This window comes from Microtus ochrogaster, unplaced genomic scaffold (assembly GCF_000317375.1).
Source record: "Microtus ochrogaster isolate Prairie Vole_2 unplaced genomic scaffold, MicOch1.0 UNK1, whole genome shotgun sequence".
NCBI classification, from domain to species: Eukaryota; Metazoa; Chordata; class Mammalia; order Rodentia; family Cricetidae; genus Microtus; species Microtus ochrogaster.
Window position 1 is genome coordinate 30,442,037 of NW_004949099.1, and position 15,733 is coordinate 30,457,769.

General features: G+C 49.9%; 2 protein-coding genes across 6 annotated transcripts in view; one reads left to right on the forward strand and one right to left on the reverse strand.

Annotated features, from left to right (window-relative positions):
- March8 (membrane associated ring-CH-type finger 8) overlaps positions 1 to 4,158 on the forward strand; it is an 82,002-nt gene extending 77,844 nt beyond the window's left edge. For 4 of the 5 annotated variants that reach the window (XM_013353044.2, XM_026788150.1, XM_005365064.3 and 1 more), the window contains 2 exons: positions 120 to 267; positions 625 to 4,158. In XM_013353044.2, coding sequence (XP_013208498.1) covers positions 120 to 267; positions 625 to 926 — 450 coding nt within the window. In that variant the 3' untranslated portion in view covers positions 927 to 4,158. The remainder of the gene's footprint in view (positions 1 to 119; positions 268 to 624) is intronic. The other variant, XR_003378480.1, reaches the window with a different exon arrangement.
- A 1,157-nt stretch (positions 4,159 to 5,315) lies between these two features.
- The window catches only part of Alox5 (arachidonate 5-lipoxygenase), a 48,508-nt gene continuing 38,090 nt past the window's right edge, over positions 5,316 to 15,733 (reverse strand). Inside the window, exons 7-14 of the mRNA XM_005365065.2 lie at positions 14,086 to 14,232; positions 9,936 to 10,139; positions 9,391 to 9,477; positions 8,666 to 8,844; positions 8,360 to 8,481; positions 7,997 to 8,097; positions 7,320 to 7,490; positions 5,316 to 5,856 (exon numbers count right to left, since the gene is read on the reverse strand). Of these exons, the coding sequence (XP_005365122.1) occupies positions 5,677 to 5,856; positions 7,320 to 7,490; positions 7,997 to 8,097; positions 8,360 to 8,481; positions 8,666 to 8,844; positions 9,391 to 9,477; positions 9,936 to 10,139; positions 14,086 to 14,232 (1,191 nt within the window). The 3' untranslated portion in view covers positions 5,316 to 5,676. The remainder of the gene's footprint in view (positions 5,857 to 7,319; positions 7,491 to 7,996; positions 8,098 to 8,359; positions 8,482 to 8,665; positions 8,845 to 9,390; positions 9,478 to 9,935; positions 10,140 to 14,085; positions 14,233 to 15,733) is intronic.

The following is a 15,733-nucleotide window of genomic DNA, read 5'->3' on the forward strand; positions in this document are numbered from 1 at the left end:
GGATCTGGCCTGGGAGTGGGAGGGAAGGAAAGCCGATCAAAACTGTGAGCAGCAGTCACCCCCACTGTGGCCCTTTGCTCTGAGTCTGAGCCTCACGCTCTCTGTGTTCTCTTTTCCAGTGGGAAAAGTTGCAGATGACTGCCAGTGAACGCAGGAAGATCATGTGCTCAGTGACATTCCATATCATTGCTATCACCTGTGTGGTCTGGTCTTTGTATGTGCTCATTGACCGCACCGCAGAGGAAATCAAGCAGGGTCAGGTGACAGGTGAGTACCTGGGCTGTGAGATGGGTGTTGTACAGGCCCCAGGGCTCAAGGTCTGAGGTTCAGAGCTCTGTTTCTCTCAGGCCATGAACACCTGGGTTTGTAAAGGGTGAATACCAAGGAGGAGACACTAAGCATCTCTTTGGATATTACTCTGTGTCTTCAAAGTCAGTCGCAAGAGATGAAACTTGAGACTCCTGGGAGAGCAGGGGAAACACAATGAGAGCCCTTCGTGCTGCTTTTGGGGAGGGAGGGTCTGAGGAGTAACAAATCTTTTTGCTGGCTGTGGCGTTTAGAAGCTGTGTACTAGTTACAAGTGAGGCTCCTGATGGGCTGACCGAGTCTTCTTCCCTCTTGCAGGAATCCTGGAGTGGCCTTTCTGGACTAAACTGGTAGTTGTGGCCATTGGCTTCACCGGAGGACTTCTTTTTATGTATGTTCAGTGCAAGGTGTACCTACAGTTATGGAAAAGACTCAAGGCTTATAATAGAGTGATCTATGTTCAGAACTGTCCAGAAACAAGTAAAAAGAATATTTTTGAAAAGTCTGCACTAACAGAGCCCACCCTTGGAAATAAAGACGGACATGGGATGTGTCGTTCCACCACAAATTCCTCTTGCACGGAGCCTGAAGACGCTGGAGCGGAAATTATTAACGTCTGACAGTGTGGAGGGCGTCATCTCACCGATGTCCACAAGAGCCGACGGGATTGGTTTACTGCCAACTGTGTTCCTTCCTTCTGTCATTTAATAGCATAGACTGGGCAGGTAACTATCGATAGTGGCCTCTCTTTTCCTCAACTCCTTGGTCTGAATATCCTCGAATTCCTGTGGGGCAAGTGCCACTTGGGTCCCTGTCTGCCAGGTTCCCCTGTGAACGGGGAAGGTGGGAGACCCCCAAGTAACCGTGATGAGGAGCTGACTGAGCCCCAGCCCCTGGTCTTGAGCAGAATAAGGAAGTAAAAAGCTAAACCAGGGGAAAGAAGAGTGTGGGGGAGACCAGTGGGAAGAAAATCCCCAGGGGACAGAGCCGCATAGCTGGGGAGGGCTGTGCTGGTGAGAGGGTTCCCTTCTCCCTGACAAGAACTGGAGGCGGGAAGGGAGCAGTGCCTACACACACAGACCCCTGCCTTGCTCAGCTGATGCTGCCACACTGCTCTGGGACTAATACAGCCTTGGGGCCCTGTGTCTGCTGGGATGTGACTCACTGAGCAAACAGCACTTTATAAAAGTTTTTATTTTGCAATTCTTGTGTCTAGAGGGTGTGACACTTAAAAGAGTATCACATTTAGACATGTTCTCTTTATTGCCCTGTTATTCTTTGCATCAGGATTGTTTTGAAACCATTTCTGCCTTACATATTCTGAGTAGTAGGGTGTCCTTCCCATATCCAGAAAAGAATCATGACTTGAAGCAAGACAGACAGTTCTGAGACATTTTTCCTTAACAGAGTCCCTGGGAGTCCGTGGATGCTAAGGACATGCTCTGTGTTTTGAGCCTGTTTTTCTGATAAGTCCTAGCTCCTAAACCTACCCATACATTTCTGTTTTGTCAGCATTGAAATGGAAGGGTTTTGAGATTTAATGGATCTAAATTAGGCTGAGTGTTTAGAAAACGCTCCTTTGACTGACAGAAGTCTCCAGATGGAATGGACACACTATGGACACCCCTGTGATTCACTTCTGGTGCCCACTGTGCTGACAAAGTTCTGTAGAGTCACTGCTGAGGGTGGCAGGTAGACAGGCCGGCTCTGGGAAGAGACCTTGGCATGAGCAGTCAACTGCCATGGGCCACTGCGTCACTGAGCTGGCCCACACCCACTCATCGCCTTAACCAGACCTGACAGGATCATTTAGGGTCCTTAGCTCCACATGTGATCCATTCCGTCATTGGGGTTACCTCCTGCACCATTCTTCACAAGACAGACAAAGTCAAATCACCACCATTAAATGGCCTCTGTCCCTTTAAAAAGTGTCCTGAACATTTTTTCTTGAAGGCCATTGTCACAGTGCCAGGCAATAGTCAACTCACAATGTGACATAGGAGAGAAGGGTACTCTCCTAAGAGCTGCTGTTGGTTACAGGGTCTTCAAGCCTCCTGAGGTGGAAGGTGCAATGCCTGGGGTCCTGAGCTTTGCTGCTTTACCTGTCTTCTTCAGAGACTGAGGAAACCGAAGATGAATCTTTTGTGGTTCCCAGTAGAAGCCCTGTGCTTGGTTCACAGGGCAGGTGGAGGCTGGAAGGCTGTGGAAGCAGGTGTTGTCCTGTTATTCCCTGGTCTACTCTGGGGTCATGAGTTCAGTTGTGGAACTGTTTTGCCAGGGCTTTCAGCCATTATTCAGTCAGCCCACCCCTTAGGTTAATCTCTCTCCCAGACCACATAAGCCTCCCTGTGCTCACTATGCCCCAAAGTGCAATTCCTGACACACCTTCTCAGTCTGGGATGCCAGATAGCTATAGATGGCCCGTTAGGGAGCCCTAGCTGTACCGTGTAGCAACTACTGCAGGTGAGTCCCTCATCCCGCATCTCTCCCTGCTGTGAAGCTCCTACAGTGGGTGGGCAGTCACGTGAGGGTGGAGAGTGAAGTATGAAATCCCAACTTGCCACTGAGGGCTCTTTAGAGAGGAGAGTACCTCATTGGGGGTAGTCCCTGCACAGCTGACCCGGGGCCTTATACCCCACCTAGATAAGGTGACTTTAGAACCATGGCTTCTATGTTGTTCTCTTCATTTCAGGAATGCCTAACTCCATATCTTCTCTGGCTCCTCTGATGAAATCTGTCCTTCATCCTTCTTTCCTGCCCAGCTACCCCCTGCTCATTTTTCCTACAGGTTCTGTGATCTAGCAAACAAAAACCTGTTGGTGACTCAGTGCAGGAGACCAGCAAGGCATGCGCTGTGAAGCACAATGGCAGGGCTCTGGGTCTGCTGGGCTCTCCTAGTCCTGGCTGCTTGCCCTCTGAGTAGTTGTGCAGGGTTATCTGTCTATCCCACTTCTCCTCAGCATGAGCCTGGATATGGTAGGCAGATGGCATGTGGCTGAACCAAACAGATCTAGGATGAGGATTCAGGGCCAGGAGGCCTTAAGGTCAGATGAAGAAGGAAGTAGTCTCAGGGTATCACTGTCAGCCCTGTCTCTAACCTGGCCTTTACCCCATGTGTCATGGACCCATTGGCACACTGTTGACATTAACTGCCACAAGTAAGTAGGTGGGGTTGTACCCACGTTTATTGCAAGAATTTCCTGGAAATTTTGTAAAGTTCTCTTCTTACTCCGAGTTTCTTTGTTTCTCCTTTCTGGCTTTAGCACACTCTTTAGTCATGTGACCTAGTTTCCAAACCTGTGGGTGTCTCTACTGGACTCCAGCGTGCAGACCTCAAGCAGTGGGGCAGGAGACAGTTCAAGGCCTTGGGTGGTGTCTAAATGACAGGAGGCCAAAGGCTGGATGGGCAGGGTGAAGAGCTATAATCTTGTGGGTGTGGTTAGATATACATGCATGTTTGAAATACCACCCCATCAAATCTGATTTGAAATAATGCAGCTTATATCTGTAGCCCCCAAAAAGCCCAAAGCATAGGAAGATGAGGCATTTGTCTTTGTGTTGGAAGTGATTGATGAAGGTGTATAACTGGTGCACATTTAGATGTAATGTTTAAAGTTGATTGTTAATAAAAACCAAATTTACACTGGTGTGTGTAGTGTAGTTTCTAAAAAGCACTTCACATTTTAAATTTTTCTTAGAGAATTTCTAGTAATCTAAATGTCTAATTTTTAAATCCTTTTGTGTATGTTCACTGTTTCTCAGTATTACTGCTTGAATAATTCTCTGTGTAGGGGATTTGTTTGTGCTATACACGGGTTGTCTAAAGGCAGCAATAAAGCTTTTCTTTACAAAGGAATTTTGTAATGAGAGTGTTTTCCAGCATACCTTTCCCAGCCCACACATTAGTAAAGAATGAGGCCATAGGGAGAGGGGGTCCAGAGGTGAGAGGAGAAGGAGATTTGAATTGGTGCTAAGATCCGTATGACATTTGTTTTAGTGTCTGGGTTACTTCATTTAGTCATTACAAACCTGTTTCAAGAAACAAACATTAGCCAGATGTCCTGCTGGAAGGAAAAGGAGGGAATGCAGGCATTGATGTCTGTGCTAGCCCAAGGCACAGGAATAGATGAGGTGGGTACCCAGTCCTTCCAGGGCTCCCTTCTTTAGGGGAATGCTATTCATTCCTGATGGTAACAGTAGAATCTAGGAAACAGCCTAGATGTCCTTTAGCTGGTGGGTGATCATGTGGTACCTATTTATAATGGAATTTTGTTCATCTGCAAAGAAACATAAAATTGGCAGTAAGTGGATGGAACTTGGAAACACTATACTAAGTGATGTGACCCAGACACAGAAAGGCATGTCATATATTCTCAGTCATATATGGGTCTTAGCAAAAATTCAAGTCTGTAGATTTGTGTGTTTAATATGGAATACCTGTAGAGGCCACACAACTAGAAAGGTCCATTGGTGTGGAGGCGGGGAAGATCTTGTGAGTTGGGGTAGTAAACTGGATTTTTTATTGGTGATGTGATGGAGGAAGGTCATTGGCTAATAAAGAAACTGCCTTGGCCCATTTTGATAGGCGATCCCTTAGGTAGGTGGAGTAGGCAGAACAGAATGCTGGGAGAAAGAAGCTGAGTCAGTCGCCATGATTCTCCCACTCCAGACAGACACAGGTTAAGATCTTCCCTGGTAAGCCACCTCGTGGGCTACACAGATTATTAGAAATGGGCTAGTCCAGATGCGAGAGTTAGCCAAAAAAAGGCTAGATATAATGGGCCAAGCAGTGTTTAAAAAAATAGTTTCCATGTAATTATTTTGGGTAAAGCTAGCCGGGTGGCAGGACACAGCCCGCCGCTCCTATTTCAACAGTGATGGAAGGAGAGCAGTGCATTTGGGGGGTGGCTGGGACATGGGATGTGGAGTGACACCTGTTTTAAATGAACTTTATTTTATAATAAACTCTTCATCCAGGAAGTATCTCTAGGTGCCTAGTTGGACAAAGCATAAATAGAATAAGGTAGCCCTGACCCAGTCGGAACAGATGTCGCTTACTTTGGTGCTACTTAGTGTGGAAGCACTGGGCTGGGCTGTGAGTCATGGCTGCACAGCCCTGCTGCGGGTGGGAGGTCCCTGTACCCTGTATACTTCCACCAAAGACAAGGAGAAGCAGGAGCACGTGCTGAAGCTTTGTGAAGCCCCCACCCCCACTCTAGATTAGCCAGGCTCAGGAGCAGCGCTGCTAGCTCTGGAAGGAAGAGGCACCAGCTGCCCAAAGGCTGGCCTAGAGCCTGCCAGGCAAGCTGGCGTCTGGCTGGCAAAGCCACCAGCCTTCCCAGAGAGATGCCGGGCCAGGGAAAGCCAGGCTCAGATGGCTACACTGTTGGGAATCCTGTCTGGTGACAGGTAGTAGTAGGGGAGTTTTTTGTTCTTATTGCGCTCAGCGATCACACTGACGATGGCCTCCAGGTTCTTGCGGAATCGGGTCATGGCTTCCTTCACTGGCTTCTCGATGAAGTGCTCCTCGGGGTACATGCCCAGGTATAGCTGAGGGTCAGACATGGAAAGACTGCCTAAGATGTGCCATAGAGACTGCTAGGCCGTGTCCCAGCCAAAGAGACGTCTTTTGGGAGAGGGAGGGGTATCTGCTCAACTCTCATCACCTTTGACCTTTGCCACCTTCTGGGATTGATTCATATATACACGCAGTGACTACTGCTTGGCCATAGAAAGTGAAATCCTGTCTTTGGAACACAGATTAACCTGAAGGCCCTTGTGCTAAGTGGAAGGAGCAGGTTCAAATACCAGATATGTGATCTTAAAAAAAACTGCTATCTCTGCAGGTACAGTGACACACACCTTTAACCTCAGCATTTGGGAGGCAAAGGCAGGCATATTTTGTGAGTTCCCAGCCCGCCAAGGCTACATAGTGAAACCCTGTCTAAAAAAGAAAGACTTGCCTCCTCAGAAATTACCAGAGAAGAGGGAAATTAGTAAATTGTAGGGCAAACAGTGACATAGAACATTCTGAATGTTACACAAGGAAATGCTAGGTCAGATGCTATATCTGAGCAGTATCAATGTATACACAACACACTATCATAAATATGCAAATACTATGTGTGAGTAAAAAAAAATCATAGGGTATACAAATGCCACCTCCTTTCCTTGAGGCTCAGGGATGGATGTAAAAGGAAGTTACTTCCTTGTTGCGTTTTAGACAAAGAAAGGGACCGTGGAACCTGACAGTTTCAGCTCTGGGAGTTCTGTGACCTCAGGGTCCCGCCCTGTGTCTTCCCCATCTTCCTTTTAAAGCTTGAGGTAGGCAGAGGCCCTGGGCTGATATCAGGAAGTGGTGGTGGGGGGGGGGGACGACACCTTGCAGGGTAATATGCCCCTTGCTTGCTTACACCAGTGTCTGTAAAGTGTTTGGTGACTGGAAAGTGGTGGGTGATCTGGGGTTTAGTTTGTAGAAGTTAGACGACATCCTTTGACCAAGAATTTAGTTTCCTAGGTACGGCTCCTCTGGTCATTCCGAACACAAAACCAGCACATTAGCAAGCCTGGGGCATGCTGCAGGGGCTCAACCAAGGGAAGAGCACTGAGACATTGCACAGGGCCATGTCTGCCAAGACCATCCCTTAGCATAGCTGTGAGTACCTGGAAGGGACGTGGGGCTCTGACTTTCCCTGTAGGGAGCCAGGAAACCACATGGAAGAGATTTATCAAAAACTGGGGGAGTGTTAAGGGGTGCTAGCACACACCCCTCTCTGATGACTTGGAACGGAGCCTGTGCCCTCCACTGCCAGTCCATCCTGGGCTCAGACCCAGGCTGAGGACCTGGGGTGCAACCCCGCCAGCAGCTCCACCTTAGAGGTCAAGATTCTTGGCTGTAGGAGCCCAGCTAGAGCCCAGCCCCAGAGCTGGGGCTCATCTCTCAGGCACATCTCGGCTGGAGAATCGGTTGAAACTGCAGTGACCTGTACCACCTCCAGCAATGCTCGTCTCACCTCATTCTCTTGAAACTGGCTCAGTGCCCACACAGCGCCCAGATGCCAACATGAGCGGCCACGGTCTGGTAGAGTATCCACAATCTGCTCGATGGTCACCACACCCTTGGCCGTGGGCGGTGGGGCCCGCATGGTTGGAGGAGCATTGGGGATCCAGGAACACCAATCATACTGTGAGAGCAGGAGCAACAGCGTGGGTGCCCGAGAAAGGCAGCGCCGACCTACCTTCAACCCACATGCTTACGGTTTTTCTTGGTTCATGGGGAACCAGTTTAGCAGGCTCCACCCCTCCCTGTGGGAACTACCCAACGCTCTGACGACCCCACCTCACCTTCCTTGGTCCTCCCTCTCCTGGTTCTTAAGCCGTACCTTCCACATATCCCTACTCCACCTCCCCTGTCCCCCTCCTTTGTCTTCCTTCCAGGGCCCCCTGGCCTCCCTTGAGGATATTCATGCCTCTCCCTCCTCAGACCCTTCCAGGGCCTGCAACTGTCCAGCCAGGTGGGTGTCTTTGGGAATGCAGGCAGAATCCATGCCTCCTACTGCTGGTTCCAAGTTCAGGGACTCCATGGAGATGGGTGGGCCAGCAGGGTCAGGGAGTCTGGAGGTATGAGGGGTGGCTCTGACTGTGGGGTGCCTGAGACCTTATTCCCCCAGAGAGGGCTAGGTAGGCCTACCTGGCCGAAGTTTACAGCTGCATGCTGGGCCGAGGCTGTGAAGATCACCACAGTCAGGTACTCAGACAACTTCTCTCTGCTCTTCAAGGACTTGGGGAAGCCTAAGATGGACCCACAGACCATGAGCCCATCCCTGTGAGGGACACCTGGCTCAGCCTCTGCCCTGCCTCCCCACCCATACTTTCCAAAATCTGCCCAAGAAAGACACTTGGAGAAGCCGGGGGTGGGGACTGCTCTGAGGGAGGGGGTACCCTGGAGTGGGGATTGGGTACCCTTGGAGGCACGGTTTCCTGTCTCCTGATCCTCATGACTTTGAGATGCCTGGGTTCTGCAGCAGCAGAAGCAGAGAAAGTGACAGCCCACCTGAGGCTTTTGTGCCCCGCATGCCGTACATGTAAACATCCTTCACAAAGTCCTGTAGTTCCTGATCCTCCTCCACCACCTGGTCGTTCTCATAGTAGATGCTCACCACCTCAGATGTGAACCTGGCTCAGGAGGACCGACAGCAGTGGGTGCCCAGCAGGTCCCCCTGGTGATCCCATCACTCCTCAGTGTCTGACTCTGGATGTCCTCCGCCCCCTCCATCAACACCCGACTCAGAAGCAGGCCTGCTTCCTCCTCATACTTTTCCCCAAGGTTTCCCTTCCCATAGAACCCGGCCACACTCACGACTGGATGGCCTCCCACACCAGCAGTCCGTCATCACGGTAGAAATAGTAGGGAATGTCCTCCGTGCTGTCCATGCCCCGGGCCTTGATGGCCTCCGGGAAGCACAGGGAGGAATAGGTCAGGTCCTGGACAGCCCTCTGCACCATCTGCACGTGCCCGCCACCCCCAGTGGCGTTGGCCTGGTGAGAGAGCAGAGCGCCTGAGCTTGGTCCATGCCCAGACTAACCAGCTTCGTCTATAAGAAACCTAGAGGTGGGGTGACTGGGCACAGAGTGTCCTGTGAGGTGCACAGGGCAAGCTCCCACTTCCGTGAGGGAGTGTCATGGGAACTCCCATCCAGTGCAGTGGGCGCTGTACAGCTGCAGCCGAGGGCAGGCTTTTGTGCAGAACACTGCTTCAGGGCATGCAGTTGGAAGAGCTGGGCACATCAAGGACCTGGACGCACAGGGGTCAGGCATCTCTCTTCAGAGTGCCCTGAAGGTCACAGGCAGGATGGCAGGGGTATGGTAGGGTGGGAAAAGTCACAGCTATCTTGTAAGGTGGGAGGTTAATGGGTGGTTTGGAGGAGGCTCAGAGACTGGAATAGGACCAGATGCATGAAAGAGTGACAGATAACAGGGAAATAAGGGTGGTGGCACACAGGGAGAGGAGAGCTGGCTGTGGTTGGGGGACCTGAGTTGCCAGGCAGAGCTCCTCCAGACCCCGTGTGAGGAGAGGGCACTCACCTTGTCAAAAAGGCCATACTCGCAGATAAGCTGTTCCCGGGCCTTAGTGTTGATGGCGATGGTGAACCTCACATGGGCTACCAGCAGCTGAGGAGAGGAGCAGAATCCTCAGTGAGGATCTGTGACAGATCTGGATCCCCACTCAGCTCTCCCCTGCTGGCCCACAGTGCCTTGCAGCTGTAGGAGGCCTGTGGACACCACTCTGATGCTTAATGATAATGGTCCTGGTGCTCACCTAGGGCTTCACCGTGACAAAGTCTGAAGTCATCCTCTGAGGCTGGAGCCCTGTGTTGACCTACTTTGCCAAGAAGAGACTGAAGCGCCTGTAGCTGAGCCAGCAGTCAAGTGTTTGTGGCATTTGGGAAGAGATACATGACCTGACTGCCTTTTCAAACTCTGCTTCCTGGCCCCTGAGCGTCTGACCCAGGGCCCCTCTTTGCAGCCTACTCCTAGCCACCAACACCCCCACTCCACCCCCACCCTCGGGATGCCATACGTTCTCCCAGATGTTCTTTCCCTCTGCATGGAGCCGTGGCGGGCTGTACCTTGAAAATGGGGTGCACAGCAGGCAAGTGGCGGTACATGGCGATACCAAACACCTCGGACACCAGATGTGTGCGCAGAAGGTGGGTGATTGTCTGATGGACGTGGAAGTCACTGGAACGCACCCAGATTTTGGCCAGCAGCCAGTCATATTTGGCATCCGAAGGGAGAAAAATTGGGTTCTCCTCTCCAGGGGTTTGGTTGAGCTGGTGTGTTGAAGAAAGAGAGCACAATCTTTTATTTCTCCTTTATAGCTTTGAGAGGGCCTGGCTCCTAGGGAAATTCCAGAAGAATTCAAAACATCAACAGTGACTTCCAAGTCAGCAGAAGCATGTGGAGGGGGGGGGGCTAGTGACATCTTACAGCCTGTTTGTGAGCTGTCTATAACATGGGGACATAGGTACAGACCCCAGACAAGGAGCAAGCAGCTGCAAGGGACCATGGCCGGTCTTTCCTCCTTGACCCTCCCCACTGCCTGGCTTCCTCCCACTTCACCCATTGCTGCTTAGTAGCCCTCTCCATCAAGGCCTCATGCTGCTGAGTCCCCATTCCCAGGCCAGGCTTTGCAGCTGGAGCCCAGCCCCGAAGCCCCACCCTGAAGCCTTGCACCCAAGGACCCTGCTTGCCTTTGCCCTTCCGCTTGCACTCTGTGCTTGGGCCAAGTGATTTTTCTCTAAAATGTGAAGGGTTTGTTATCTGTTATTTAAAAACTCACTTCTTCAACGCCAGAAAATGAGGCCCCTGAAGTTCTTGGTGATTTAGCTGTTGACATCACTGCATAAATCCCATTATGTCTCTGTCTCCAACACCAGGGCAGGCTGTGTTCTTTAGCGTTTGTGACAGCAGCCATGTCTTGTGGTGATGGTGGTGGTGGTGTGTATGTGTATGTGTGTGCGTGTGTGTACTCATGCACACATTCAGTAGTGCTCAACAAACCTAGGCACTTGCCCGGGCAAGGCAAGCACTTTCCTGCCAAGCCACACTCTCAGCTCCCCTCATTCATTGCTCTTACCAAGCTTCACTCCAGAACTTGGAGGTGAGATCCCCTGCGAGTGGCAGCTAGTGCGCCCCAACCTTGTCAGACAAGGAAACTTTTTTTAAAAACATTTTTTCTTTAAGATTTATTATGTATGCAGTGTTCTGCCTATATTCTGCCTGAAGGTCAGAAGAGAGCACCAGGTCTCATTACAGATGGGAGTGAGCCACCATATGGTTGCTAGGAATTAAACCCAGGTCCTCTGGAAGAGCAGTCAGTCCTCTTAACCTCTGAACCATCTCTCCAGCCCGGCCAGACAAGGAAACTTTTGAAGACCTAGCATTCCAGAGGGCCTGCAGAGAGCAATGTGCCAGAAACGGGTTCTCTAGCCAAGAGCAGCCAGGAAGGGCCTTGGGGCTCCAGTAGAGGCTTGGCAAGACTTAGCGGTGTCCTCTAACTAACATGGCAGGTGGTTTTGCGGTTTAAATCTGATGTCCCCAGGTGTTTGGACACTTGGTTAGCTGGCAGTACTGCTCCGGAAGGTTTGGAACCTGTGGGAGCTGGAGCCTTAGGCTTTGAGGCTCCACTGCCCCGCCCTCTTCCAGATTCTTTGCTCCCTCATTGTGCATGGAGTGGAGTACCCCATTCCCGCTGCCCTGCCTTGCCCTCCACAATGGACTGTATCCCCTTAAACTGAGCACCCAAATCACTCTCCCTCAAATTGTTTTCATCAGGAATGTTGTCACAGTGAAAGAGGTTACAAGCAACTGCCTGATTTGTCTCTCCATCCATGGCGGCAGTAGCCAATAGAAATACAATGTGAACAACACAATTCAAATTTTCAGGAAGCCATTGCTTTAAGCTATCCCAGCTTTACAGAGAGCACAAGAAACAGTAAGAATGTTACGTCATAACCAGCCACAAGGGCTCGCTGCTTTGGATATGTATGTATTTATGTCTAATTTTCATAAACTAAGCCTTATTGAGGGACTTAGGCCTCTTCTTACTTTACTCATTTGTTCCCCAACCTGTTCTGTCACCAGCCTGGTGACCCTTTGTCCTCTGTTTCATCAAGTTCACCAATGCCTTCCGGTGTAAAGTATGTAGTTTGTGGTGTGCTGCGTTTCTGAATCCATTTTGCATAAATGAGATGATATTATCCATGTTCCCTTTCTTGTTTTTCTGCTTTGGTAATAGCCTTGTGGAGATCCAAGTCAATCAAGAGCTAATGTAGTCCTCTTGGAAGGCACCCAGCGCTGCAGGGCTCCCTGGTTCAGATTCATCCCCTCAACCCTCTCCTACATCAGACTGTCTGCAGCCCCACACAAACCCAGATCATGATCCCCACCCTCTAGCCTGCGGCTCTGGCGATCCTCGGAAAGGCTACTTCAGCGAGTGCATTCTTGGCAGAGAACCTCTTAGCACTGGTTCAATTGTCCTGGCCATGCCAGCCCCAACACTGGGATCCACGGTCCTTTTACAGTCCAGCCTGAAATCCAGACTGTTGCAACATCTGTGGACCCTGCTCAAGTGCTGACCCAGGAACTGTACAGCTACCAATGCCCTGGGTGGCATCCATTTTCCTGGGTAGGCCTAGAGAAAGGGTTAGCCAGATCCTGTGGCTTGTCCAATGCCTTCCTTCCTACTAGCACTGGGGAAGAACTGAGATTGAAGCCAGGTCCCTGGTTCTAGGAGGCTCTAATAAACATGTGTCTGAGATAAGCTAGTTCAGAACACCTGTCAGTGGCAACTCATCATCTTCCAGTGGTGATTTCCCACATCCCCTGCGCCTTCATCTAATGTTTCTTACAAGCTTTCTCTGATAAGAGGCTGAGGACTCCTGGAATGCAAAGGGGTGGGGAGCCTGGAAAACTAGGGGTGGAGCCCTATAGCCAACTACTTTGACCAATTAATTGATTAATTAAAAATTTGACACTAGATATCACTCTGTAGCCTAGTCTGGCCTTGAACTACAGTCTGGGATTATACAGATGAGCTAAAAGCAGGCTTGGTACAGCCAGCTTGAATCCCACCTCAGTGACTCACTATGGGTACCTGTACCTTAGTCTCCTTAGCTGGGTAAGATGGTAATCAGTAAGGCGGTAATTACACACAGGGAGACAGGCACTGTGTGAAACCCCAGTGATCATATGCTTTCTTATCCAGAATCTTCAGGATGTCAGCAATGCGTATGCTTCATGATATGGTAAGTCTCTCCTCCAGGCCTGGGCAGCATAATATATTTAATATTTATATTCAACACCGCGATGTTTCTGTAGGGAGCCATTCATGTATCTTATTGAATGGAACAGAAGTTCTAAAAGTCCTGAACCTTGTGGTTCAGAGGTTTATTTGAAACGAACTGATTTGCAGGATTGAAAATGTGTCGCAGTTTTACAGCCTTGGTCTTTTGGCTAAGATCAAACATAGTGTCTGCTCTCAGGTACTTAACATACAGCCGCTCTTGGGACTTCTTAGATTGCCCAGGCAAGAGCTTTTGGAGCACGCAGGGTGAGCCTACATGTCCAGCTGATGTTGTTCCCATTGTACCTAGTGTCTAGGTCACAGGCACTGTGTGCTGACTGCTCATCTTCTCATCCACTATGGTGTCTCTGTAAAGCTCACCCCCCAGGGACCCTCACTTAGACCTGCTTTGCCATTCCTAAGCTCCTCCTTGCTGTCTGCAGTCAGCTCTCACAGGACAGGTAGAGAAAACCGTGTGCCCACCTGCCTTCCGTGAGACTGCTCCCCTGGCCCTCTGCTGTCTTTGGGGTGGCGATGATCTACTTGCATGGAAGACAATGCCCTGGTGAGGACTCTGACATCGCTCAGTGGCTTCCATCTGCGACTTAACTCCTGGCTTCACCTAGCTGGCTTGTGCGGGCATGTTTATTTGGGAACGTGGGTAGGAGGAACAGCATGTCATTGCAGGACAAGCCTTCACCAGTGTGCTCAGCCCCAGGAGGGCATTTCTCAAAGTTCCCCCAGGGAAAGCCACCATCTGCCTCTTGTGGTGTAGACAGCCTGCTTCACAGCAGCCCTGAGTCCCAATAGCTCATTTTTCTCTTCTAACCCAGTGAAAGTCGCAGGGAGAGTTGTCAATGTCCCGTAGCACAGTGGGTAAAGCTGCCCCAGAAGCTCCTTCCCTGCCTTCTGAGGTTGAGCAGCCCACCTACCTGAATGGCAATGGGAACAATCTTGTTGGCTAGGTTCTTATATAGCAAGCAGATGGGTGCAGCTAGGAACTGGTGTGTGCAGGGATCAGTTTTGTTGGCATCGATGCCATCCAGTAGCTCGTAGTCCACAATGAAAATGTTCCCTTCCTGCAGGAGGCAGAGAAATATATTCAAGCTACTTTAAGCAGAAAAGGACCTGAGAGCCAGGCCGGAATAGGATGTGAGTGATGGTACCCTACCCCTTCCCTGTAACTTAGTGTGTAACACGCCCCTAGAAACTGTTAACTAAGAAGTGTTAATTAACTCCTCACTTGAGTGTTCACAGTAGCCAAATCCGGGGTGACAGCCTGCTATCCCTGCCTTTATTTTGTGTTTGTGTTTTTCACTTTGGGTCAGACTCCTGCCAGCTCTGTAAGTCAGCGTGTTTATCACTGGAGGGGTGTCTGTCTAACCTATTTTCTCGCTCTTCAAGGCTAAGGACACAGGTATGGTCCTCATTCTCTCCTGCAGTATATATTTAATACAACAATGTATTTTACATTTACATGAAACATGGAAATCAATTCTAGTGTCATATTGAACAGAACAAAAATTCTATGCTGCCTCCTTCGTGGTTCTGAAGTTTATTTGAAATCAAAGTATTTGCTGTAAAAATGTCAAGTGTGCCACAGCCTTGGGTTCCAGAAGCAGCTAACACTACCAGGACTCTTACACAAGTGCTTGCACCAGGATAGTAACACTACAGCTTGGAGCAGAAGCAATCATCCCTTCAATCAACAGCGAAGACTTCTTTGGACCAGTTGCAGAACCAAAGCGATGATCAAACAGACCACATCATGCCAGGCCTGCTTATCACACCCCATCTTGTCCTGTGCCCCAGATCTTCCTCTATTTAATCCTAAAGCTCATGTCAGTGCCCCAAGGTGAATTGGGAGTCACTGAACCCCATTATCCCTTCCCTCCCACGTGTCCACATTAGTTAGACCTCTCTCTCTCTCTCTCTCTCTCTCTCTCTCTCTCTCTTTCTGCTTTTTACTGCATTGCTCATCTCTTTTGCTGGTGTGCTGGGTTGGGTGGCCTTGCCTATCCTGTCTTAGCCTCAGGAATCTGGATTTTTGTTCTAAAATCCTGGTTAAAGTGGAATTCAGAATCTATGGGTTTGAGGTTTCTAGCTCCAGGGCTGGTTGACACGTGGAATTTTCAAAGCTAGGATGAAAGACTGACCATGACTAACTTAGGTTCACTGTAACCGAAATCTGCTTGATTCTCATGAAGAAAGCTATAAGACCTCTCTGAGGGGTTAGAGGGGACAGATGAAAGAAGTCAGACACCCAAATGGCCCTGCAGGGCTTCATTTGGATCATGTTCAACACTTGGCAAATTAGCCATTGTCGTCCAGGGCAAGTCCCTCCTAGAAGGAAGAGATGGGAAGGAGTGGGGCTACTCTGCACAGATGTAGGAGAAAACGGGCTCCTTTAAGGTTCCTTCGAGTCATGTTCCAAAAATAAGTTTTACTGAGAAAGAGTAAAAAATATTTAGGGCTGGGCGGTGGTGGTGCACGCCTTTAATCCCAACACTCAGGAGGCAGAGGCAGGCGGATCTCTGTGAGTTCGAGACCAGCCTGGTCTACAAGAGCTAGTTCCAGGAC